Source organism: Misgurnus anguillicaudatus, chromosome 20 (assembly GCF_027580225.2).
Source record: "Misgurnus anguillicaudatus chromosome 20, ASM2758022v2, whole genome shotgun sequence".
Taxonomy (NCBI): Eukaryota; Metazoa; Chordata; class Actinopteri; order Cypriniformes; family Cobitidae; genus Misgurnus; species Misgurnus anguillicaudatus.
In genome coordinates, this window is record NC_073356.2 from 31,663,532 (window position 1) to 31,691,287 (window position 27,756).

The following is a 27,756-nucleotide window of genomic DNA, read 5'->3' on the forward strand; positions in this document are numbered from 1 at the left end:
TATAACTACTGCAAATTTGAATGTAAAATTATGAGACTGGTCTTGTTAGATTTCGTGAGGCATGGCGAGTCAAACGATACCAAATGGTTTTTGGTCGGCCATTTTGTGTGTCGGCCATTTTGAATTTTTCTTTAAGTTCAAGTATTTCAGAAATGCAATTGCGTATTGTTATGAAACTTGGTATGGTTCATCAGCAACATGTTCTGGGAGGACTTGTAAACTTTCCGGTGCCCCCTAGTGGTCAAGAGATTTGAAGCTATATCTCTGCATCTCTTTATCGTATTTACACCAAATTTGGTGGGTGTCATCACAATCAAGACCTGAGTCACAATTTATTGTTTGGTCAGTGCCCCCTAGTGGTCAAGTCATTTAAGGCTATATCTTCGTATCAGTTTATCATATTTACACTAAATTTGGTATGTGTCATCACAGTCATGACCTGAGGCACCATCTATTGTTTCGGCACAGTGCCACCTAGTGGTCTCAAGATACGAAAAAATTGCTATTTTTTCATAAAACTAATGCAAACTTAGATCTTAAATCATGACAGTCATCACGTATGAATCATTTTTTGCCATGTTTGGCTTGACCCCGGTATCGCTGCTTGCAGCTATATTTATTGTTATTCTTGTTCCTCGTTCTTCCGCCGAAAGTCAATGGCAGCCCATAGAACCGTACATAGGAAAGTTATGAAATTTGGCACACATGTAGAGGACAGTCTCAGAAGTTACTATAGCAACATTGGTGTGTCTGACTCAAACCCTCTAGCGCCACCAACAGTCCAAAAATCCACTTATGTTCATGCTCATAACTTCTGACCCATGAGTCCTAGAAACTAAATTCTTGTTTCCTCTGAATCCTTGGCTCATGATGATTCAAATGCACACATTGATGTCATTTGTGTCATGCACATCTTTCCGCCATTTTGAATTTTCCGTAAAACCTACTTTTTCGAACTCCTCCTAGACCGTTTGTCCGATTTGCATGTCCTTTGGTATGTAGCATCTAGAGACACCCCAGACAAAAAGTTATCAAAAGCTTTTTGATAGACCAATGCGTTCTCATATAAATTGACAACATATATGGCGGCGAGCACGCCAAAACAGACGTGAGGCCGTATCTTCGCAAAACTTTATTGTATCGACACGAAACTTGGTATATGTCATTACAGTCATGACCTGAGGGTGCCTGCAACGTTTCGTCACAGCGCCACCTAGTGGTCACGAGATTCGAAAAATGCCTATTTTCGCTTATAACTACTTCAAACTTGAGTCTAAAATCATGAAGGTGGTCTTGTTAGATTCCTTGAGGCATGCCGAGTCAAACGATACCAAACGGTTTTCGGTCGGCCATTTTGGGTGTCGGCCATTTTGAATTTTCTCATTAAGTTCAGTATTTCACAAACAGAATGGCGTATCGCTACGAAATTTGGCATGGTTCATCAGTGACATGTTCTGAGCGCACCTATAAATCTTTAGGACGGCGCCACCTAGTGGTCAGGATATGTAAATAAATTGTTTAAAATCTTTATATCATTTGATTAAATTGCCACACTGACATAAGACTTCACTCTATTGATTCCTTGGCTCATGCTGAGTCCGACTGTACCAAATATGTCTGAGTCAAACCTACTTCCTGTCGGCCATTTTGAATTATATTGAACACCTACTTTTTCGAACTCCTCCTAGAGCGCTCGTGTGATTGGCTTGATTTTTGGTATGCATCATCTAGAGACACTCTAGACAAAAAGTTATCAAAAGCTTTTCGGTAGACCTATCCGTTGTCGTATAACGCATCAAAGAATGCGAGGGCGAGCACGCCAAAATGTGTTTGAGCCTGTATCTTCGCAAAACTTTTGCGTATTAATATGAGACTTGGTATATGTCATAACAGTGATGACCTGAGGGTGCATGCACCATTTCGTCACACTGCCCCCTACTGGTCACGAGATATAAAAAATGTCTATTTTTGCTTATAACTACTGCAAATTTGAATGTAAAATTATGAGACTGGTCTTGTTAGATTTCGTGAGGCATGCCGAGTCAAACGATACCAAATGGTTTTTGGTCGGCCATTTTGTGTGTCGGCCATTTTGAATTTTTCTTTAAGTTCAAGTATTTCAGAAACGCAATTGCGTATTGTTATGAAACTTGGTATGGTTCATCAGCAACATGTTCTGGGAGGACTTGTAAACTTTTCGGTGCCCCCTAGTGGTCAAGAGATTTGAAGCTATATCTCTGCATCTCTTTATCGTATTTACACCAAATTTGGTGGGTGTCATCACAATCAAGACCTGAATCACAATTTATTTTTTGGTCAGTGCCCCCTAGTGGTCAAGTCATTTAAGGCTATATCTCTGCATCTCTTTATTGTATTTACACCAAATTTGGTGGGTGTCATCACAATCAAGACCTGAGTCACAATTTATTGTTTGGTCAGTGCCCCCTAGTGGTCAAGTCATTTAAGGCTATATCTCCGTATCGCTTTATTGTATTTACACTAAATTTGGTATGTGTCATCACAGTCATGACCTGAGGCACCATCTATTGTTTCGGCACAGTGCCACCTAGTGGTCTCAAGATACAAAAAATTTCTATTTTTTTCATAAAACTAATGCAAACTTAGATCTTAAATCATGACAGTCATCACGTATGAATCATTTTTTGCCATGTTTGGCTTGACCCCGGTATCGCTGCTTGCAGCTATATTTATTATTATTATTATGTTTCCTCTTCCGCCATTGAAGTCAATGGCAGCCCATAGAACCGTACGTAGGAAAGTTATGAAATTTGGCACACATGTAAAGGACAGTCTCAGAAGTTACTATAGCAACATTGGTGTGTCTGACTCAAACCCTCTAGCGCCACCAACAGTCCAAATATCCACTTATGTTCATGCTCACAACTTCTGACCCATGAGTCCTAGAAAATAAATTCTTGTTTCCTCTGAATCCTTGGCTCATGATGATTCAATTGCACATGTTGATGTCATTTGTGTCATGCACATCTTTCCGCCATTTTGAATTTTCCGTAAAACCTACTTTTTCGAACTCCTCCTAGACCGTCCGTCCGATTTGCATGTCCTTTGGTATGTAGCATCTAGAGACACCCCAGACAAAAAGTTATCAAAAGCTTTTTGATAGACCAATGCGTTCTCGTATAAATTGACAACATATATGGCGGCGAGCACGCCAAAACGGACGTGAGGCCGTATCTTCGCAAAACTGTATTGTATCGACACGAAACTTGGTATATGTCATAACAGTCATGACCTGAGGGTGCCTGCAATGTTTCGTCACAGCGCCACCTAGTGGTCACGAGATTCGAAAAATGCCTATTTTCGCTTATAACTACTTCAAACTTGAGTCTAAAATCATGAAGGTGGTCTTGTTAGATTCCTTGAGGTATGCAGAGTCAAACGATATCAAACGGTTTTCGGTCGGCCATTTTGGGTGTCGGCCATTTTGAATTTTCTCATTAAGTTCAGTATTTCACAAACAGAATGGCGTATTGCTACGAAATTTGGCATGGTTCATCAGTGACATGTTCTGAGCGCACCTATAAATCTTTAGGACAGCGCCACCTAGTGGTCAGGATATGTAAATAAATTGTTTAAAATCTATATATCATTTGATTAAATTGCCACTATGACATAAGACTTCACTCTTTTGATTCCTTGGCTCATGCTGAGTCAGACTGTACCAAATATGTCTGAGTCAAACCTACTTCCTGTCGGCCATTTTGAATTATATTGAACACCTACTTTTTCGAACTCCTCCTAGAGTGCTCGTGTGATTGGCTTGATTTTTGGTATGCATCATCTAGAGACACTCCAGACAAAAAGTTATCAAAAGCTTTTCGGTAGACCTATCCGTTGTCGTATAACGCATCAAAGAATGCGAGGGCGAGCACGCCAAAATGTGTTTGAGCCTGTATCTTCGCAAAACTTTTGCGTATTGATTTGAGACTTGGTATATGTCATAACAGTGATGACGTAAGGGTGCATGCACCGTTTCGTCACAGTGCCCCCTAGTGGTCACGAGATATGAAAATCGTCAACTTTTGCTTATAACTTCTGCAAGCATGTGTGTAAAATTATGAGAGTGCTTTTGTTAGATTTTCTGAAGCATGTCAATTCAAACGATACAAAATGGTTTTTGGTCGGCCATTTTGGGTGTCGGCCATTTTGATTTTTTCTCTAAGTTCAAGTATTTCAGAAACGCAATTCCGTATTGTTATGAAACTTGGTATGGTTCATCAGCAACATGTTCTGAAAGCACTTGTAAACTTTTTGGTGCCCCCTAGTGGTCAAAAAGATTTGAGGCTATATCTCTGAATCTCTTCATCGTATTTACACCAAATTTGGTGGGTGTTATTACAGTATTGTTCCGAGTCACCATCTATTGTTTTAGCCAGTGCCCCCTAGTGGTCAAGACATTTGAGGCTATATCTCTGTGTTCCTTTATTGTATTTACACCAAATTTGGTGGGTGTCATTAGTTCATGGCATTCATCACGTATGATTCATTTTTTGCCATGTTTGGCTTGACCCCGGTATCGCTGCTTGCAGCTATATTTATTATTATTATTATTATTATTATGTTTCCTCTTCCGCCATTGAAGTCAATGGCAGCCCATAGAACCGTACGTAGGAAAGTTATGAAATTTGGCACACATGTAGAGGACAGTCTCAGAAGTTACTATAGCAAATTTGGTGTGTCTGACTCAAACCCTCTAGCGCCACCAACAGTCCAAAAATCCACTTATGTTCATGCTCACAACTTCTGACCCGTGAGTCCTAGAAAATAAATTCTTGTTTCCTCTGAATCCTTGGCTCATGATGATTCAATTGCACATGTTGATGTCATTTGTGTCATGCACATCTTTCCGCCATTTTGAATTTTCCGTAAAACCTACTTTTTCGAACTCCTCCTAGACCGTCCGTCCGATTTGCATGTCCTTTGGTATGTAGCATCTAGAGACACCCCAGACAAAAAGTTATCAAAAGCTTTTTGATAGACCAATGCGTTCTCGTATAAATTGACAACATATATGGCGGCGAGCACGCCAAAACGGACGTGAAGCCGTATCTTCGCAAAACTTTATTGTATCGACACGAAACTTGGTATATGTCATTACAGTCATGACCTGAGGGTGCCTGCAACGTTTCGTCACAGCGCCACCTAGTGGTCACGAGATTCGAAAAATGCATATTCTCGCATATAACTACTTCAAACTTGAGCCTAAAATCACGAAGGTGGTCTTGTTAGATTCCTTGAGGCATGCCGAGTCAAACGATACCAAACGGTTTTCGGTCGGCCATTTTGGGTGTCGGCCATTTTGAATTTTCTCATTAAGTTCAGTTTTTCACAAACAGAATGGCGTATCGCTACGAAATTTGGCATGGTTCATCAGTGACATGTTCTGAGCGCACTTATAAATCTTTAGGACAGCGCCACCTAGTGGTCAGGATATGTAAATAAATTGTTTAAAATGTTTATATCATTTGATTAAATTGCCACTATGACATAAGACTTCACTCTATTGATTCCTTGGCTCATGCTGAGTCCGACTGTACCAAATATGTCTGAGTCAAACCTACTTCCTGTCGGCCATTTTGAATTATATTGAACACCTACTTTTTCGAACTCCTCCTAGAGCGCTCGTGTGATTGGCTTGATTTTTGGTATGCATCATCTAGAGACACTCTAGACAAAAAGTTATCAAAAGCTTTTCGGTAGACCTATTTGTTGTCGTATAACGCATCAAAGAATGCGAGGGCGAGCACGCCAAAATGTGTTTGAGCCTGTATCTTCGCAAAACTTTTGTGTATTGATATGAGACTTGGTATATGTCATAACAGTGATGACCTGAGGGTGCATGCACCATTTCGTCACACTGCCCCCTACTGGTCACGAGATATAAAAAATGTCTATTTTTGCTTATAACTACTGCAAACTTGAATGTAAAATTATGAGAGTGGTCTTGTTAGATTTCGTGAGGCATGCCGAGTCAAACGATACCAAATGGTTTTTGGTCGGCCATTTTGTGTGTCGGCCATTTTGAATTTTTCTTTAAGTTCAAGTATTTCAGAAACGCAATTGCGTATTGTTATGAAACTTGGTATGGTTCATCAGCAACATGTTCTGGGAGGACTTGTAAACTTTCCGGTGCCCCCTAGTGGTCAAGAGATTTGAAGCTATATCTCTGCATCTCTTTATCGTATTTACACCAAATTTAGTGGGTGTCATCACAATCAAGACTTGAGTCACAATTTATTTTTTGGTCAGTGCCCCCTAGTGGTCAAGTTATTTAAGGCTATATCTCTGCATCTCTTTATTGTATTTACACCAAATTTGGTGGGTGTCATCACAATCAAGACCTGAGTCACAATTTATTTTTTGGTCAGTGCCCCCTAGTGGTCAAGTCATTTAAGGCTATATCTCTGCATCTCTTTATTGTATTTACACCAAATTTGGTGGGTGTCATCACAATCAAGACCTGAGTCACAATTAATTTTTTGGTCAGTGCCCCCTAGTGGTCAAGTTATTTAAGGCTATATCTCTGCATCTCTTTATTGTATTTACACCAAATTTGGTGGGTGTCATCACAATCAAGACCTGAGTCACAATTTATTTTTTGGTCAGTGCCCCCTAGTGGTCAAGTCATTTAAGGCTATATCTCCGTATCGCCTTATTGTATTTACACTAAATTTGGTATGTGTCATCACAGTTATGACCTGAGGCACCATCTGTTCTTTTGGCACAGTGCCACCTAGTGGTCTCAAGATAGGAAAAAAATGCTTTTTTTTCATAAAACTAATGCAAACTTAGATGTTAAATCATGGCAGTCATCACGTATGAATCATTTTTTGCCATGTTCGGCTTGACCCCGGTATCGCTGCTTGCAGCTATATTTATTATTATTTTTCTTCCTCGTTCTTCCGCCATTGAAGTCAATGGCAGCCCCTAGAACCGTACATAGGAAAGTTATGAAATTTGGCACACATGTAGAGGACAGTCTCAGAAGTTACTATAGCAACTTTGGTGTGTCTGACTCAAACCCTCTAGCGCCACCAACAGTCCAAAAATCCACTTATGTTCATGCTCATAACTTCTGACCCATGAGTCCTAGAAACTAAATTCTTGTTTCCTCTGAATCCTTGGCTCATGATGATTCAAATGCACACATTGATGTCATTTGTGTCATGCACATCTTTCCGCCATTTTGAATTTTCCGTAAAACCTACTTTTTCGAACTCCTCCTACAGCGTTTGTCCGATTTGCATGTCCTTTGGTATCTAGCATCTATAGACACCCCTGACAAAAAGTTATCAAAAGCTTTTTGATAGACCAATGCGTTCTCGTATAGCGTGACAACATATACGGCGGCGAGCACGCCAAAACGGACGTGAGGCCGTATCTTCGCAACACTTTGGTGTATCGACACGAAACTTGGTATATGTCATTACAGTCATGACCTGAGGGTGCCTGCAACGTTTCGTCACAGCGCCACCTAGTGGTCACGAGATTCGAAAAATGCCTATTTTCGCTTATAACTACTTCAAACTTGAGTCTAAAATCATGAAGGTGGTCTTGTTAGATTCCTTGAGGCATGCCGAGTCAAACGATACCAAACGGTTTTCGGTCGGCCATTTTGGGTGTCGGCCATTTTGAATTTTCTCATTAAGTTCAGTATTTCACAAACAGAATGGCGTATCGCTACGAAATTTGGCATGGTTCATCAGTGACATGTTCTGAGCGCACCTATAAATCTTTAGGACGGCGCCACCTAGTGGTCAGGATATGTAAATAAATTGTTTAAAATCTTTATTTCATTTGATTAAATTGCCACTATTACATAAGACTTCACTCTATTGATTCCTTGGCTCATGCTGAGTCCGACTGTACCAAGTATTTCTGAGTCAAACCTACTTCCTGTCGGCCATTTTGAATTATATTGAAGACCTACTTTTTCGAACTCCTCCTAGAGCGCTTGTTTGATTGGCTTGAATTTTGGTAGGCATCATCTAGAGACACTCTAGACAAAAAGTTATCAAAAGCTTTTCGGTAGACCTATCCGTTGTCGTATAACGCATCAAAGAATGCGAGGGCGAGCACGCCAAAATGTGTTTGAGCCTGTATCTTTGCAAAACTTTTGCGTATTAATATGAGACTTGGTATATGTCATAACAGTGATGACCTGAGGGTGCATGCACCATTTCGTCACACTGCCCCCTACTGGTCATGAGATATAAAATATGTCTATTTTTGCTTATAACTACTGCAAACTTGAATGTAAAATTATGAGACTGGTCTTGTAAGATTTCGTGAGGCATGCCGAGTCAAACGATACCAAATGGTTTTTGGTCGGCCATTTTGTGTGTCGGCCATTTTGAATTTTTTTTAAGTTCAAGTATTTCAGAAACGCAATTGCGTATTGTTATGAAACTTGGTATGGTTCATCAGCAACATGTTCTGGGAGGACTTGTAAACTTTCCGGTGCCCCCTAGTGGTCAAGAGATTTGAAGCTATATCTCTGCATCTCTTTATCGTATTTACACCAAATTTGGTGGGTGTCATCACAATCAAGACCTGAGTCACAATTTATTTTTTGGTCAGTGCCCCCTAGTGGTCAAGTCATTTAAGGCTATATCTCTGCATCTCTTTATTGTATTTACACCAAATTTGGTGGGTGTCATCACAATCAAGACCTGAGTCACAATTTATTGTTTGGTCAGTGCCCCCTAGTGGTCAAGTCATTTCAGGCTATATCTCCGTATCGCTTTATTGTATTTACATTAAATTTGGTATGTGTCATCACAGTCATGGCCTGAGGCACCATCTATTGTTTCGGCACAGTGCCACCTAGTGGTCTCAAGTTACAAAAAAATAGCTATTTTTTTGTAAAACTAATGCAAACTTAGATCTTAAATCATGACAGTCATCAGGTATGAATCATTTTTTGCCATGTTTGGCTTGACCCCGGTATCGCTGCTTGCAGCTATATTTCTTCTTCTTCTTCTTCCGCCATTGCGGTCTATGGCAGCCCATAGAACCGTACGTAGGAAAGTTATGAAATTTGGCACACTGATAGAGGACAGTCCAATGTGTCCCCACAGCAAATTTGGAGTCTCTATGTCTAACCCGCTAGCGCCACCAACAGTCCAAAGTTGCACTTATGTTTTTGCTTATAACTTCTGATCCGTAAGCCCTAGAAACAAAATTATTGCTTTCTCTTATTCATTGGCTCAAGACGATTCGATTGGACCCTATGGCGTCTTTTTTCGACATGAAAATTTTCCGCCATTTTGAATTATTCGTAAAACCTACTTTTTCGAACTCGTCCTAGAGCTTTTGTCCAATTGCCACGAAAATTGGTATGTATCATCTTGAGACACTTAAGGCAAAAAGTTATCAAAAGAATTTCGATACAACAATCCGTTGTCGTATACCGCCTTAACGAATTTTACGTAGAGCTCAAAAAAACAGATTTTAGGCTGTATCTTCGTCAAACTTAGGCCTATTGACACGACACTTGGTACTTGAGATGCCAGTCAGGAACCGAGGGTGCATGCATAGTTTCGTTGCAGCGCCACCTAGTGGCCAGAGAAATGTTTTATACACCTATAACTTTGGCTCCGATTGACGTATTTTCATGGGACTTGCTTCTTTGGAGTTCTGAATAGTTGCCGAGTCAAACGATACCAAACATGCCAGAATTCGCCTTACGATTAACCCTGCGCAGCAAAATAGCGCTTAAAAAACACGCGTGAATATCTCCGCGAACGTTTTTCCGATCGACTCGAAAACACCATAGGAAGAAACTAACCTTACCTTCTGAACAAAAAGTTCAATTGGTGTTATATTAAAATTTTCATCAGAAATGGCCGAAAATTGCAAAAAACGAAAAATTACCTTCAAATTTTGTGTTTTTTACACATAAATGGTTGTAACTTCGTAACGAAAAGAGATTTTTTCACCAGATTTGATACGCTGATGCATGAGCACATTCTGAGGCTACACAAAAAAAATTGTATGCTTGCACCACTAGATGGCCTTATAATTGAACAAAACCTTTGATAACAAGCCAGCCCTATGGTCATACAACTGTTTCTTCACTAAACTAAAGTGTATAGACATAAAACTAGCTAGATGTAAAACAATCATGACCTGATGTTGCATGCACAATTTTGTCATTGCGCGACCTACTGGTTTTGAGATAGAATATGGTATTTTTGCCTAAAACTATTGCAACAACACATCTAAAACCACGAGTCATCATGGATTATTCCTTTCATGGCTTTGACTATAATCACTGGTGTTTGCCAATTCACTCCCCAGCAACCATTGAGAATACCTTATCAACCGTTTTTGCAAAAGCTATATCTCTGCATCACAACATCGTAGAGACACGGGGATGGTCTCGTTTGATTAATTAAACTTGTTGTAACATGATGTGACCCATGTTTTGCAACTGCAAACACCACGCACATGCCCTTCAGTGCTCTAATGTTCCATGATTGTCAATAACAGAAGGACGATTGCAGTAGTCAAGAACTTAAATTATTTTTGTTGATTACTTTTTTGTTTTTTCATCTAAAATTATTAGGTTTACCTAGGTTCTTCAATCTGCTTATCCAATCTCAATTTTACATCCTTTTGTGCCCTTTTCGGCTTGACCCCGGCATTGCTGCTTGCAGCTATATTTATAGTTGACATTGTAATTTTGTTATTTTGCTACCCTGCAAGCTGTAAAAAACGGAGGGTTACGCAGGTAACCCAGGTTCTGTGAATGAAGGTCAACACGCCACAGTATGGGTCATCCTCTTTGAGAGGGTGAGCTGTTAGGAGACAGAATAGCAAATTAACCACTCCCCGCTACGTGCGTGCAATCAGCCCCAGTCTACATATACAGGTGCACACACGCCGGCACTTTCTCTTTTTGCCATCAAGCATCATGCCACTCCCCGAGTGACCACGCAGTGTGGCGTGTTGACCTTCATTCACAGAACCTGGGTTACCTGCGTAACCCTCCGTTCTATTTCATATCGGTCAACACGCCACAGTATGGGTCAACAGTGTACCAAATAAAGTCACGAGGGGGAATTAGCGGGGAACCATTCAGTAGAAAAAAATGACAAAAGACAGATATTCACTTCACATAGGTCTTTATTGAAACCCAGATCAAACAAATCACCAGGTGTCGAACACCTTGTAGAAACTGAAAGTAAAAAGGCCACAGACAAAATCACAGTTGGCTCCCAGTCTGTAGGACAGAGGCAGCTACAGTAGAGGCCACATTGAGGCGGTAAAACCGTGCAAATGTCAGTGAAGACCTCCAGCCAGCTGCAGTACAGATGTCTTCCAAGGAAGCCCCCTTAAACAAGGCCCAAGAGGCCGCCATCCCCCGGGTGGAGTGCGCCACAACCCCTGTAGGTAGGGCCAGCCGCTTCTTACTATAGGCCAATTCAATAGTCTTCACCACCCAGCGAGCCAGGCGCTGTTTAGAGACTGCCTGACCACGGTTTGACTTCCCATAACACAAAAACAGCTGATCTGTTTGTCTGACAGCTGCAGTGCGATGGACATAGGCCCGCAGTGCCCGGACAGGGCAAACAAGGTGCAACTTAGCAGTATCAGGAGAATCATGGGGAGGAGGGTGAAAGGGATCCAGAATCAAAGGTCTTGAAACAAATGATCGTGGGAGAACCTTGGGCAAAAAAGCCGGGTTTGGCAATAGGGAGATGGGAGAACCGCTTTCCCCAAGCTGCAGACATGCAGGATGGACTGATAAGGCATGCAGTTCACTGACCCGTCTAGCTGATGTGATGGCTAGGAGGAACACTGTCTTAAGCGTAAGGAACTCCAAATCCACCTCAGACAATGGTTCAAAGGGAGCCTGTGACACCGCTTCCAATACTACCTGTAGATCCCAGGAAGGGACCATACAGGAACGCGATGGACTTAGCCTCCGTGCTCCTCTGAGGAACTGGCTAACAAGAGGCTGTGAGCCCACTGACAACCCATTCAAAGCATCATGGCCATTTGATATGGCTGCCACATATCCTCTTAAGGTAGATTCCTTCAGACCATCTTCTAAAAGAGACTGAAGAAAAGACAAGATAACTGGCACGCCACACGAGACTGGGTCCACACCACTGGGATGACACCAGCGAACAAACCTCTCCCACCTACCAGCATAAAGGGCCCTGGTGGAGGGTGCCCTTGCTGCCTGCAAAGTAGTTAAGACATTCTTGTCCAGACTGCCTGGCTGACTCTGTGTAATGGCCAAACATGCAGTCTGAGTAGGCCTGGGTTCGGGTGGCAGAGCTGTCCGCGACCCTGTGTTAACATATCCTGCCTGAGGGGAAGACACCACTGAGATCCTGCAAGCAGAGCCACCAGATCTGGCATCCATGACCGATTTGGCCAGTCTGGCGCCACAAGCAGCACCCTGGCTTGCAACCTCCTTATCTTGGCCAGCACTGCTGGGAGTAACGGAAACAGAGGGAAGGCATAGAGAAGGACTCGAGGCCACTCGTTCGCTAGGGCATCTATCCCCAATGTCCCTTTGGGACCTGTCATGGAGTACCAGAGAGGGCAGTGCGTCGTTTCCTGAGACGCAAACAGGTCTACTGAGGCCTGTCCATACCTCGCCCAGATCTCCTGCACAATGTCTGGGTGCAGCCGCCATTCTCCTGGCCTCAGCCCCCCCCTGGACAGAAGGTCTGCTGCCACATTGTCCATTCCTGGCAGATAGACTGCCCGCAAGGACAGGTTGTGCGCATGAGCCCACCGAAGGAGTTTGTAAGCCCTCTGATGGAGGGACACTGAACGTATCCCCCCCCTGGTGGTTGATGTACGACACCACCGTCGAACTGTCTGTCCGAACCAGGACATCCCCTGCCTGCAGACTTGGTCGGAAATGCACCAAGGCTCGACGCACAGCCTCGAGCTCCAGCAGATTTACGTGAGCCCCCTGCCACATGGGTTCCCACAGACCTTGGACTGGGCAGCCCCGCCACATGGCTCCCCAGCCCAGACTGGAGGCATCCGTAGTCACGGTTTCTCTTGAACTCCGCTGGCCCAGAGGTACACCCTCCTGTAGGTCTAGGGCAGCCAGCCACCAGTGTATACCTGGAACACAACCTGCATTCAGCTGCAGAACACGTTGGCCGTCCTCGTAGGGGTTCACCTTGTTCCTCGAGAACCACTGTTGTAGCGGCCTCATATGAAGCAAGCCTAGTGGCACAACCTGAGCTGCTGCTGCCATTAGGCCAAGCAGCCTCCGACCAGACTTCACAGATGTTTGCTTTTCTCTTAGAAGTTGGGACAAGCTCTTCCTCAACACAAGCTGCCTCCGAGGAGACAGCCAGGCTCTCATTGTGGTGGAATTTAGCACCAGACCCAGGTACTCTACTGTGGTGCAGGGAACCAGTACACTCTTTTCCCTGTTTAATGCCAAGCCCAACTTGAGGAGGTGTGCTAACACCACCCCTGTGTCGATCTCTGCCTGCTCCCTGGTTGGGGCACAAATCAACCAGTCGTCCAGATAGTTCAGGACGCGAAGTCCCTGGCGCCGTAGCGGGATGAGAGCCGCATCCATGCATTTGGTGAAGGTGCGAGGCGCCAGAGACAGACCAAAAGGGAGAACATTGTACTGGTATGCTGCCCCTTGAAAGAAAAACCGGAGGTACTTTCTGTGATGTCTGTGGATTGGGATGTGGAAGTAAGCATCCCGTAGGTCCACTGTTGTGAACCAATCTCCGTGCTGAACAAAAGTGAGGACTGTAGACAGACGCAGCATCCTGAAGGGGAGGCGCTGTAAGTGTCGATTGAACCTCCTCAGATTGAGAATGGGGCGCAAGCCCCCATCCTTCTTCGGAATGAGGAAATAAGTGGAGTAATACCCCTGCCTTATCTTGTCTGAAGGCAGAAGTGTTACCGCTCCTTTTTCCAAGAGAACAGAAACTTCCTTTGACAGGGAATCGTGCTCGGCGTTGCCCTTCAAGACAGTAGGGACAACCTTGTGAAAACATGGGGGTCTGGTTTTGAACTGCAGCCTGTACCCCGACTTCAGGGTGCTGAGCACCCAAGGGCAAGGAGTACACTGGCGCCAATGAGCAAGGTGTTGGGGTGTGAAACTTGATGTCGGAGGCTGGCAACCGTCAGCGACGCGATGCCCGTCCAGGTGGCCGACCGCTTGCAGGCCGGCCACCCCTCTGTTGGCGAAAGGGACGATAGGCAGCGTGGCTTGGGCCTGCTGTGTCAGTCTGAGCTGGTGCACGGGGTGGACCATTCCAGGCCTGAGGAGCCGAACGAAACCAGGGGCTCGCTGACCCAGAGCGCCGTGCTCTGCCTGCCAAATGTACTGAGCGAGTCAGCTCCCTCGCTCTCCTTGACTGTTCCAGGGCCCCTTCTGAAGGTGGCCCAAAGACCTCACCTGGCACCACCGGAGCCGCAACCACTGCCATGCAGTCCTGGTCTGTTATATTGGCCTGAGAAAGCCAGACCTGACGTCGTGCCTGGACCATCGAAGCCATGGACTGACCCAAAGCCTGAGCATGAGCACTGGTTCCTCAAAGCAGTATGTCCATAACTCGCAGCATCTCTGTAATCTCACCCCCTGGGGCAGAGGATGCCATATCTTGCAGCAGCCCCTCCAAATACACCAGCAGAAGGGAGTTGGTGCATGACAGCCTGCAAGCCAATGCTGAGGCCTGATAAGCCTTCCGCAGTTGGGAATCAACAGCCCTGCAGCGCTTGTTTGGATGAACTGCATCCTTGCCAGCCTTAGCTGTTGCTCCTGCCAGCATCGCAAAGGCAGGCCCCACCACAGGAGCCGCAGCCAGCCCCCAGGTTGCAGCCCCAGCCAAGGAAGCCAGCTGTGTTCTGGGCAGTGGGCTTGAGCTTGGGGCTTTCCAGGAAGAGTGCAACTCTGCCATAAAATCAGGCAGGATTGGAAGCCCTTCAGACTTGCGTCGACGCGGACCTCTGTCAAAGACAGAAGCCCCCGTAGCGGAGGTCAGAGGCGGCAACTTAGCACGATCTGCCGCTCTCACAATTACAGCTCTGTCTGACGGATCTAAAGGAGCTGGCTCAGAGTTCTGTGAGGTAACCTCACTGACCTCAGACTCAGAGCGATCACCAGGGTCATCAGAGACCTCACGGTCTGGAGTAAGGCTGTCATGGGAAACTAAGACACCTGAGGCTGCCAATGACAGCTCATCAGGGCTGAGACGTCGGCGCCTAGCCACCGGCTCGCTCCAACCTGCTGGCCCCCAAGCTCGCTCTCGGTCCTCCAGGAGGCCATGCAATGCACCTTGTACTTCCTCCAATTGACGCCGCAAACTCTGCACATCTTGTTCCACATGTTTGCGTTTGTGGGTGCGCTTTAACCCAGCAGCCTTCTGCACAGGGACTTCACCTTCGGCTTGCATTGCCTGGCCACTGGGGGGAATGCTCTCTTCCTCCGACATGTCACCAGCTCAGAGCTTGTGCGCGTGTTTAGGAGGGTTTCACTTAGGTAGCTTTTGTCCTCACAGACAAAGAGGCTCCCAGAAACCTATAACTACTCAATAAGTATGTATAAAATCAAAAAACAATTTATCAATAAAGATATTTATTCAGGTAGCTTTTGTCCTCACAGACAAAGAGGCTCCCAATGCATATAACTACCAAATATGTATCAAAACAAAACAACTATCAATAAAAAATATTTTTCAAGTAGCTTTTGTCCTCACAGACAAAGAGGCTCACAGAGGCATATAAATACCAAATAAGTATGTATAGAAACAATATATCAATAAAGATATCTAAAACTTTTTTCAACTCACACAAAAAAATCAAAAACTTGCTCCACATGGGATACGAACCCGCGACTTACTGAACTCAAGCCAAACGCACTACCGTCGCGCCACCAGATGCCACGTGTAAAACGTGTGACACACTGGCTCAAATCCGATATAATACGGCGGCTATATAACCTATAATCAGTAATCGTAACAAAAAACACGTTTTTAAACAGCGACTTACTCCCTCTCGAGAGCAGAGGCCTATTTAGCAATAATCTAGATGAAAAACCTTCACGTCTCGCTTCAGCTACCGTCTTCAGGAGGCAAAAAGAGAAAGTGCCGGCGTGTGTGCACCTGTATATGTAGACTGGGGCTGATTGCACGCACGTAGCGGGGAGTGGTTAATTTGCTATTCTGTCTCCTAACAGCTCACCCTCTCAAAGAGGATGACCCATACTGTGGCGTGTTGACCGATATGAAATAGAACCTAATTCAGTTTAGTTTGACTTTTTGTCCTGTGCAGATAGAAAGAGTGCTGAGGAACACCGAGTACTTTTCCTAGACATGAACTAGAAGTGAAGTGCTTGCATAATACGGCTTGGGTGATGTTTCATGAGTTATGAGAAAAATAATTGAATGCAACAGTGCAATTTATGGTCAAACGGGTAAAATTGGCTTGAAGTTATACACATAAAAGGTATAGAATAAATGCACAGTAAATCGCTTTGAATAACAACATAAAAAGCAATAAAAACATTTGCCAAATGCATAAATGTAAATAAAATACATATAATACATATTAATACACTGTAAAAATTATATCAAATAAACATATATTTTTGTTACATTAACTTAACAAATTAAGTTAAACAATTTTAACTCGTTTTTATAAGTTATGCCAACCTAAGTCAAAACTTAAAACGGTAGGTTGAATTAATTTGCATAACCAAGTTGTTTTAACTCCCTGCTTCATTTTTTTACAGTATATATAAGCAAGCATTAACATATGATTTATTGAGCCCAGTCTCCTGAAGATGCGTATAAATAGCACGAAGTGTGAAACTCGTGCAATACATACGCCAAATTCCACTTTGGCGTGCATATGATATGCCAGTCCTTCCCATTCACTTAAACAGTGCATCTTTTTTTGTCGTTTTATTTATTGGTTTCTCAATTTTTTTGCTATTTTTTTAAACATTTTCGCTTGGGTTTAGGGTTAGAACAACTTTTTGTTATATAAAAATGACATCCTAACCCAAACCCCAACTCCAAGCGACCATGGCCAAAAACATGGAGAAACCTGTATATTAAATAACCTCATAAAGCAAATCTAAAATCTAACCCTAAACCCAAGCGAAAACTGTTTAAAAATCAGAAAAAAATTGGGAAACAAATAAATGAAATGAAAGATGCACCGTTTGGGTGAATGGGAAGGACTGGCATATCATATGCACGCCAAAGTGGAATTTGGCGTTTGTATTGCACGAGTTTTACACTTCGTGCTATTTATACGCATCCCCAGGAGACTGGGTAGGATTTATTTCACTTACAGTTTTAAATTTTGAATCTGAGTTATTTGCTTTTAGTTCATGTTTGGTGGCTTTAAAGTGCACCTATTTCATTGCTGAAAAACAGTGTTATTTTGTGTATTTAATTTAATACAATGTGTTTGCGTGGTTTAATGGCATAATGTACATTTTTGTAGCTCTAGATTTCACTCTCTTCCTGAAATGCACGGATTTCAAAAGCGCTGTGTCTCTGATTGACCAGCTAATCTGTACGTTGTGGTTGACCTGAATACCTCTGACGTCAGCAGGAAATGTGATGCTCCTTACTATGTTTGAAAGATTTGCTCACAATGCAATGCTGACAGGAGTTAAAGGGGACATTCCATGAAAATCAGACTTTTTCCATGTTTAAGTGCTATAATCAGGCCCCCGGTGCTTCTACCAACCCAGAAAACATGAAAAATAGCAACCCTGTAACTTTGTTTTGGTAAGGCTCTCTCTGCAAGCATGCGAATAAATAGGTCATGCGGATTTCGCTCCCCGCATGACGTAGCTAAGGGATCTTATTATAATGATACCGCCCCTTCAACTGCGCTATCCAACCATGAACGGCCTCACGAGTGCGATAGACAAAGAGAAAGAATGACTGACAGCACGACGCGTTTGTATTCCATCAAACACAAACAGGAGCCTACAATCTTATAACTTGTAGTTTTAATACCGGTAATCTTTCTAAAGATTGAATTAACGTTCTAAAGGATTAACGTTACCTTAGTGCAACAGAGAGAGAGAGAGAGCGAGTGAGCGAACGAACGAGAGAGAGAGCAACGCGACGGTTCGCTTTCAAGTAAATTATGTTGTTTAATATGTTTCTCTGAAGTTTAACGTTATATGAATGAACACGAGGATTAATGCACTGCACGAGACAGAGTGAGTGAAAAACGCGTATTCACTATCATACACAATAAGTAAATATGTTGTTTAATGTTTCTCTGAAGTATCAAATGAATGAGGAGTTTTAAAATAGATGAGAGACTGACAGAAACGCGAATGTGTTCAATATGTATTGTGTACACAATAAACTTAAACATGTCATTTGATCTGTTTCTCTAAAGTTTAAGCATTAAACGTGTTGTTTTATTACAGATCATTTAAATGTGCTCGTGTGGTTTGGTCAAAAAGTAAACTTCTGAGTGTTTGTGGAAGTGTAATTTATTGTAACATGCTGAAAATCATTGTGCCTGTTAAAAAGCAGCATGAGAGCTAAAAGTCTTTATTTTTATTCTACAATGTTTCCCATCTGCTGATAAACATGTATTTAGTATGCATAAAACAGATAATTGACTTTTTAAACATGTTCAAATATATAGTGCTTAACATCGCTCACTAACTTCTTTCGTGAGAGAATCTCCCTCGATGCTCTGTCTACAGCGCCAGCGCTTGAGACTCCGCCCACCTGAGCAGCTCGTTTGGATTTAAAGGGATACACACAAAAACGCTGCATTTTTGCTCAGCCCCATAAAGTGCCTATTTTAACATGCCACAATAAATTACCTATATGGTATTTTGAGCTTAAACTTCACATATGTACTCAAGGGACATCAAAGATTTATTTAATATCTTAAAAACGTCTTCTGGAATGTCCCCTTTAACTTACAGGCTGTGAGTACGAAGCGGCATGAATTATGATAATGTCGCTCTTGTATACATCACCAATCCCAGGAAGTAAACTGTTGCCTACAATCCGTGTGTTTCTTGTAGTCCAAGAAAAGAGATTTACGTTGGAGACGATAACTCGCTCATCGTTTACTTTGGGTTTTTACCTTTTGCATATCATTAACATGTACTTATACACACCAAAGGTAATGTTAAAACGTTTATAGGACCAAAGAAGCTCTTTAAAGTAATCTATATGTTTGTGTTCTCTAAAAACAATGACAAACATAAAAAACATCAAGCGGTTTCATGGTCTGTGTAACTGCTCTCTGATGTTTTCAAGCCAACAGAATGAGCAGATGATTTTATTAGAATTAAGGAGATTTTCTTTACTATTAATAAGAGATTATGCGCATGAAGGATTAGAGAGAAAACACAATAGGTTATATTCTGAGAAATGGAAAATGTTCTGCGTACATTTACAAAGCAATGATTTTGAATGTCATGCACAGGAAACTGCTGTGCTGCTTCTCTGTTGCAGTCGTTCTATTTATGGCAGCGCTTCATCTCATTTGTTACAGAAATCTTTATTTAATGTGCATTACAATTTTTTTGCATTTTAGATTTGGTCGTGTCATCTCCATCTTTTTTATCTCCTCCACTGTAATCCTTTTCTGTTAATATTAGTTCTTATTTAATATATTCAATAGTGACCTAGTTCAGGACTTTAAAGTAAGGAACTCCCTTCAACCAAGGCACAAAATGTGAATGTTTAATATTACGTTTAAGCCTGTAAAATAAGAAAATCTCTGCCGAATCAAACTATAAGTTCCAACCTTTTTGACAATAATACTTAATGATTGTAGTTAAGCATTAATGAGGACTTTTCCTGATTCTCTTAAATACACTGGCTCTCTAGGGTTTGTGTGGAGTACAACTATGATTTATTTTAGTGATGTGAACACTCAAAGCTGAAATATGAGCAGTGTTCAGTTAAAATATGGACTCATGAAATATTGTGGAAACATTCTTGCATTTAATGTCTTGATCCAATAAAGGACATTAATTACATTAAGGGCGCATTTAGGTGGTACAAATAAGTGTAGTATGGGTAATGTGATATGAGGTTATTATTAGGGTACTGATTTAGCACCTGCTGTTTATGTAACATTTAAGAATAGTCAGCAGGATGTTCAGAAGATTAAAATGTGTTATAATCTCACTTAACACTTTCTTGTTCACATGTCTGACTGATAACTGGAGGAATAGTGGTTACTTTTGTTTGTAATTGTACATTTGTTTTTAATTTGTATATTTCTTGTGGATAGATTATATCCTGTCTGTAATGTTTATACCAGGTTTATTGTCTACTGTGAGCACTGTGTCTACTGTCTTGTAATGCTGCTAATGCACCTCAATGTCCCATGAGGGATCACTAAAGTGTCTGTCTCTGTCCATATGTCTATACGCCTGTCTATATTTTTGTCTGTACGTTTGTCTTTAGATCCGTCTATATGTCTGTCTGTCTGTCTACCAAGATCACCAGTAATCACCCTTCACTTTTTAATCATTTAAAAGGAGCATATCATGACAATCTGACTTTTTCCATGTTTAAGTACTATAATTGGGTCCCCAGTGCCTCTATCAACCTAGAAAATGTGAAAAAGAACAACCCAGTAACTTAGTTTTGGTAAACCATTCCATGCAAGCATATGAAAAAATAGCTAATTGAAATTTGGCTCCCCTTGTGATGTCAGAAGGGGGTAACACCGCCCCGTAATCTGCACTATCCAACCACGACACTCATTTGCATTTTAAAGGACACACTCAGAATCAGCACATTGTTTATCAAACCTACAAAGTGGCTATTTTAACATGCTGTAATAAATGATCTATATTGTGTTTTGAGCTAAAGCTTCACATACTCTAGGGACACCAAAGACTTATTTGACATCTTAAAAAACTCTTGTGAAATTTCCCCTTTAATTAAATATTTTTGACTGCACAATATTTGAAAATATTTTAACATGAAACAAACATAAACTATTTAAGAAAAATACGTTAGCTTGTAAGCTTAACATACTTGCTTGAAGCACATAATGGCTTTTATTAATAAACCTTAAAATATTAATTATATATTATTTATAATTAAATATAATTAATATATAATTAAATATTAATTATAAATATTAAATATGAATAAACATTAACATAAAAATCATATCTCAATCGTGAAAGAAAATTTAATATAATTTGTAGCTTGTTTAAATGGGAATACTTTGAGGGACATTATAAATAAGACCTACAGAATTTGTATGCAAGTCTTGTTAAATGACTCTTTAAACTTGCGTTACTGTGGCTTTCATGTCCCTGAAGGTTTGAAGGAAATTGCTCGAACCTTTCGATGGCGCTCTGTTTCATGCCTACCATTTAAATCAGCTGATTTACATACATGTATGGGAATATTTGATTCTTTAGTCTGTCAGTATTGATGTCAGTATTGATGGCTGACTGCAGACACAAACCAGAATGTTCTCATATTGGGCCTTAATCATGAAACACAGAACAGATTTCTATGGAAATCAAGTCCAAGTAGATCCTGACTCTATGGTCGATAAAAATCTCAGAATGTCTTTCGAAAAATAGTATGCTGGGTTCTTTTTTTAACCGAGCGTTGGGTCAAAAGGGACGAGCTCAGCAGCTGGGTTGAAATTAACCCTGAAAATATTTATATTTGACATTAAAGGATTAGTCTATTTTCTTTAAAAAAAATCCAGATAATTTACTCACCACCATTAAGTGTTGGGGTCCATTAAAGTCCATTAAAATGAGAAAAATCCTGGAATGTTTTAATCAAAAAACATAATTTCTTCCCGACTGAACAAAGAAAGACATCAACTTTTTGGATGACATGGTGGTGAGTAAATTATCTGGATTTTTTTTTAAGAAAATGAACTACTAATCCTTTAAAACAACCCAGAATTTTGTGTTGAAACAACTCAGCATGGGTTTATCTACAACCCAGTCGCTAGGCTCTTCCCTTTTGACCAAATGCTGGGGTAAAAAAACATTTTTTTTTTAAGAGTGTAGGGGTGTGCCCCGGCATCCTGGCCAAATTTGCCCATTGGCCTACTAACCATTCCCACATGTACTAATTGGCTATATCACTCTGTGTCCTCTCCAATTATAAGCTGGTGTGTGGATGGCTGCCATTGCATGGTCGAGTGGATGTTGCACATTGGTGGTGGTTGATAAGAATCCCCCTTTCATGTAAAAGCGCTTTGAGTGCTGCAAAAAAGCGCTACACTGTAAAAAATTTCTGTAGAAATTACATTATTACTGGCAACTAGCTGCCAATAACTTACTGTAGATTTTACATTTATGTTATTTATACTGGCAACAGTTTGTTTAAAGTTAAATGAACATTCAACTTTTTCAGTCTTTATCTTCTACAGTAAGTTACTGGCAACCAGCTGCATAATTACACCAAACTTTTTACAGTGTATTTAAATGTAATAAATTATTGTAATTAAATATTAATTATTATTAAGTATAGGAAAATTTGCATATTAATTTTGGTTAGTTCTAGAAACAACTTCATCTTCTGTTGTTTCAAAATAAAATATTTTTTTACCCCATGTAAAGTCAATATGGACAAACCTAACCATTGTGTTAAATTAACCTAGAAACGAACTTTTTTTTTACATTTGTGCTTGTCCACATTTAAGTTTAATTATTAGATTTTTTTAAAAATTGATATATTAAATATATACAAAGAATAATTTGTCGCTTTGGATTTTAAAATGTAAAATTCTGCACTAAAGGATTGCAGTATTTGAAATCCAATGCTGTTTTTTTTAAATGCATTATCTTTTCTGAGACTGAAAGGATTCTTTTATTTGATATAATTTCTTATTTATTTATGAATGGAAGATTTGTATTGAAAGACGAGGTAGTTAAACAAATGTAGCTGTCTTTGTCTGATTTGTATGCTTAAACTTTCTCTTGTCAGCTTGGTGTACTGTAGTATTTAGGTCGAACCTGCACTATTTAGGTCAGCCACAAAGCAGCTCTGTTGATAAACCGTAAAATAATGCTTCAATACAGTGACATGTAAAAGGTCCCTGTCGTTTCACATTTGCTGTGACATTTGCATGTTGTAAATGTGAGCGAGTCCATTAGCTGATAAGGTCAGGATTTATAGCATCTTTATGACTCGGTATGGAAACAGTAAATGCTGGTGATTTAGAGGCGAGGAAGAAACACAGAGACGGATTAACCCTCGAAGTCTTTGCCAGTGTCAACAGCAATTTCCTAAACAGCTTGTTTTGGTTTGTGAAACATTAGTGTTTACTTGCATTAACAAGTCTTGCCATCTATATGAGACTTCTCAGTCTGAACACAGGCAGCAGAACTTGTTTGTGGATGGATGGTTCATTTCTTTGAAGGGTCTACGAAATCGTCAGTATTACGTTTTCTATTGTCCCACTTTTGTCCTAGAGTTATGTGTCCGGGTGAGCGAGTAGCACTAATCTCTTTGAATCTAGGTCGGTTTATCTGTCCTTATCTCTTATGCTTGTATGTTGCTCTTGTTGCTTGGCTTCTTCTATTACGGCTTACTGAGCTCTTGTGGTAGAGATGTGGTAAAAAAAGAAATGTTTAGCCAAGGCTGATTTGCAAAATAAGCTGCAATATGTATTGATCTGTGTTATTGCTGATAAAATGGAGATAATCCTGTTTTTATTTAAAATCTGTAAAATAATGAATTTTTGTTTTTTGAATTTCAAAACGAGATAACTTTTTAAAATGTTTAAAAAATCGTGTTTTTGTGTATTCCAATTAATATCAATCAAACTGCATTCATGAAGGCTTGCATTCATGAAGGCTTAAATCAACTGTTTTGATTTAAGCATCATAACTATTCAAATACAGCTTAGTTGCACAACTTGCACAATAAAACCCAATAAAACATGATAACATAATAATAAACCTGTTTTGACAAAAATTTTAAACGAGTTATCTCGTTTTGGAATCAAACTATATTCTTTATTTAGTTAAAAAAATGTTTTCTAAAGTTTGCTTTATTTAGTGAAACTGTGAACTAAGTTAACTAAAGTGCTTTTTCCTGCAGGTTGAAGAAAAAGTCACAGTCTGTGGATATCCCTGATGAAGGTTACGCTGGTTCTCTCCTCAAAAACCCACTGGCATCACCCATCATACCATCTGTGGCCATAACTGAGAATCAGGAAATCAACACCACTAACATCCAGAAAGCTCGCGGCCCTCGACGTGGGGAACTCAAGCGAGGATATACCATAGGTGTGTGAGCTGATTTTTATCATTACAGGATAGTGTTACATTTGGTCATTGTAGGACATTAAAATACATTTTTGATTTTGATAGATGTTTAATTTTGAATTTGCATGTTTATTGGGTGTAACTGTTTTGTATGAAAGATTAATTAAATAAACTTAAATTCATAATGTAAAATTATTATGTACAGTACTATGACTAAAACAACAAGTAGGGTGGATAAAATAAAATGTAAATTTAAGTAAATGGTCAATGAAGTAACACCTGTACTTTTTTTAAGAATTATAATACTTATGGATCAGTTTGGGATAGTCTGGGAAGTCATTATTTTCTGATGGACAGTATAAGATCAGATGAATATAAGTAAGACTTGTTAGTTGTACTTAAACCAATGTTGGCAGAGGAACTGGGTGGCTGGTCTTGTGTTAAGAGGATAAAGAGACCTTTGAGACTGTAATCAGAGAAGAAGAGAGGAATTCATCCCTCTTTGGATCTCTATGCACACATACAGTAATCACTCTGAATCACAGCAGGTGCTCTAGTTCTTCAACTTAAAGTCTTACTGTGAACGCATTTGACCTCCCTGAACTTTTTTTCATTATTTTTACATCCTAGAGAATCTACAAATTCTGATTTGATCGTTTACTGTAGCTTAGCTGGTGTCATTAAAGGATTAGTCCATTTTCTTAAAAGAAAAATCTGAGTGTTTGTGGAAGTGTATTTTATTGAAAAATTATGAAAATCATTGTGCCTGTTTAAAAAACTAGCACGTGAAGGCAGCAAGAGACCTAAAAGTCTTTTTTATCCCACATTGCTCCCCATCTGCTGATTAGGGCTGTCACTTTTGTGAAAAAATCATTTTCGATTTTTAATATGTAAGTGTTCATTGAATCGATTGTAAAATCGATTTTCCATGTCTAAAAAGACTTTTCCTTTTTCAACGCCAAATAGCGGATAAATGTAAAGAGAGCGCTGGAAACGCACAAGTCAGTAATATTTCTTATTTATTGTCATTACGTTTCGTGCAGAATAACAAACAGCAACAGGAGTGCAACATTCTCGAAAAAATTATGCAAAGTGGACTGCTGCCATAACAAATGAAAAACATTACTGCAGGCTTCAAACCGGCTGCATTTATGATTTAGGCAATTCAAAAATTATTTTAAATAATGATTCGATCCATTTCAAACAATTGTTCAAAAATGAAACTTTAAATAAACTTACTTGAAGTTGAGAACATGCTGTGTGTTTTTTTATTAAACGTAACCGACACTTAGGCGGCACTAGGCAGGCATAATGAAATGCGCAAAAAGGCTAGGGCCATTACAAATTATTGGTCAGGAAAACAAGTCGATCAACCTTTTCGGGGTCCTGAGCAGAGCGTTTTTTATTCACAATATGTCCATCTGTTGAGAAGATGCGCTCCGACCGCACTGATGTCCCAGGAAAACTCGGGTACTTCGTTGCTGCGCAAGGTGGGGGCATTTCGTATCTTCCACCACAAAAGCAGATCGCTCTCAGCTGGCAATGGTGGCTCCTTGTCATAAATCATCATCTCTGTAAGGTCGCAATTTCAACGCTGTCTCGTGTTGCACAGGTTTATTGATGTTTTCCTCCATTTTCTTTGCAAAACATTAGATACAGCGATTGAAAGCGTGAAACTAAAGGTGCGTAAAATTGCTGGGTATTTTCTGTCTAGCTTTCGCAACGCCTACTGCACTTTCGTAATTCTTTATTTTCTTTTTCTGCTTGTTTGTAAGTTTTGTTACTATATTTTAATTGTTTAATTATTTTCAAATTAATAGTGTACATATTTGGTTAAAATCGATTACCTATTTTCATTTTCGAAACTTTTTTTGGTTCGTCCAATCGATTGTGCAATCGATTTTCGAACGAAAAGTGACAGCCCTACTGCTGATCAACACATATTTAGTATGCATAGAACAGATGATTGACTTTTTAAACTGGTTCAAATATAATGCTGCTGAACAACCCCGCTACCAACTTGTTCCATGAGAATCTCCTGCTTTGTTGTGGCTGTTTGTGATAAAGGCTGTTTCTCAATATGCGTTCTTTAGCGATCTTGCGTTCTTGTGTTCTCGCTCTACCGTCGAAGTTCAATTCCAATTCTCAAGAACACAAGTACAGAGGATGCATGAAAATACCCGGATGTGTTCTTGATATCGAGGATGCATCGAGTGCAGACTTGCGCGCTGAGATCATCACTTTATGCCCCAGAAGTCATTGCGGCAAAACAATGGCAGAGGTCAGGTGACCAACAAGAAGATTGCACACATGATCTCAATTCTCACAAGTGCGTTCTGTGTACCTTCTGAGTTCATTCTTCCAAGGTCGCCTGACAAGACCGATCTCCACGAGAACGCAAGGCCGTTCTTTGCGTTCTTGGAATTGAGAAACAGCCACTATCTGCAGCGCAGGCTCTTGAGACTCCGCCCACCTGAGCTGTGAGCACCAGCTCATTTGGATTTAAAGGGATATACACAAAAACTGTGTATTTTTGCTCACACCCATAAAGTGCCTATTTTGATATGCTACAATAAATTATCTATATGGTATTTTGAGCTAAAATTTCACATATGTACTCTGGGGACACCAAAGATTTATTTGACATCTTAAAAAAGTCTTGTGGAATGTCCCCTTTAAATAAGCAAATCATTTCGTAAGCTCATGTCTTTTCAATAAAAGCTTCCACAAATGGTCAAGTAGCATCAAGCTTCTTAATAGCAGTCATAGAAGCTCTATTTTTAAACCATGATTCTGTATTGGCAAAAATTGTGAATTGGTGCAGCTCAGTAAACATGTGCATCGTTTCATAACTAATCGTGCACACTGTAAAGCTTGATTTACCTTGCTAACATACACCAATTACTTCAGCAAGATTTTCCCCAACGGATCGATACAAGAGACATCTTGTGACATCCTGAGTCTTGTTTCTGTTAGTGCTATTGTTTCCCATTGTTACCTGCGGGGTGCGGTTGACGCCAGTCAGGCAGATCTGTCTCATGGGATAGATGAGGAAGATGATTCAGCCATTGCCATTTTAGTTCTCCAGCAGTCGGGCGTCTCTCTCAAGGAACCGTATGTAAAGAAAATCTTCCCATCAAAGTCCTTAGAATAAATCTGTGCTGGTTTAGTGCCCCACATGTTATAAGTCAGACTAACTAGGCTTTTAATCATTACTTTTTTGTAAGCACACTAAAGCAATGTTGCATATCAATCCATATAAACATCTTAGATCTGATACTTTTCAATTAAGAGGGTGTGTAATTTTGTTAATGTTCCTATGTTAGTGGTAGAGCATTACATTAGGTCATAGGTTTAAAGCCAGGGTATACACACATACTGATAGTATACCTTAAAATGGATAAAAGTGTCTCCAAGTGTACAAGTGTAAATCTGAATCTTCAGGGTTAAAAGAAAATCACAGTGCTGTCTGTCTGCTTTGCTTTTAAAACCTTTTATAG

At 40.5% G+C, this 27,756-nt stretch overlaps 1 protein-coding gene across 3 annotated transcripts in view; it reads left to right on the plus strand.

Moving 5' to 3' along the window:
• oxr1b (oxidation resistance 1b) overlaps positions 1-27,756 on the plus strand; it is a 168,932-nt gene that overhangs the window by 101,899 nt on the left and 39,277 nt on the right. For all 3 annotated transcript variants that reach the window (XM_073858527.1, XM_073858529.1, XM_073858528.1), the window contains exon 3: positions 24,090-24,277. In XM_073858527.1, coding sequence (XP_073714628.1) covers positions 24,090-24,277 — 188 coding nt within the window. The remainder of the gene's footprint in view (positions 1-24,089; positions 24,278-27,756) is intronic.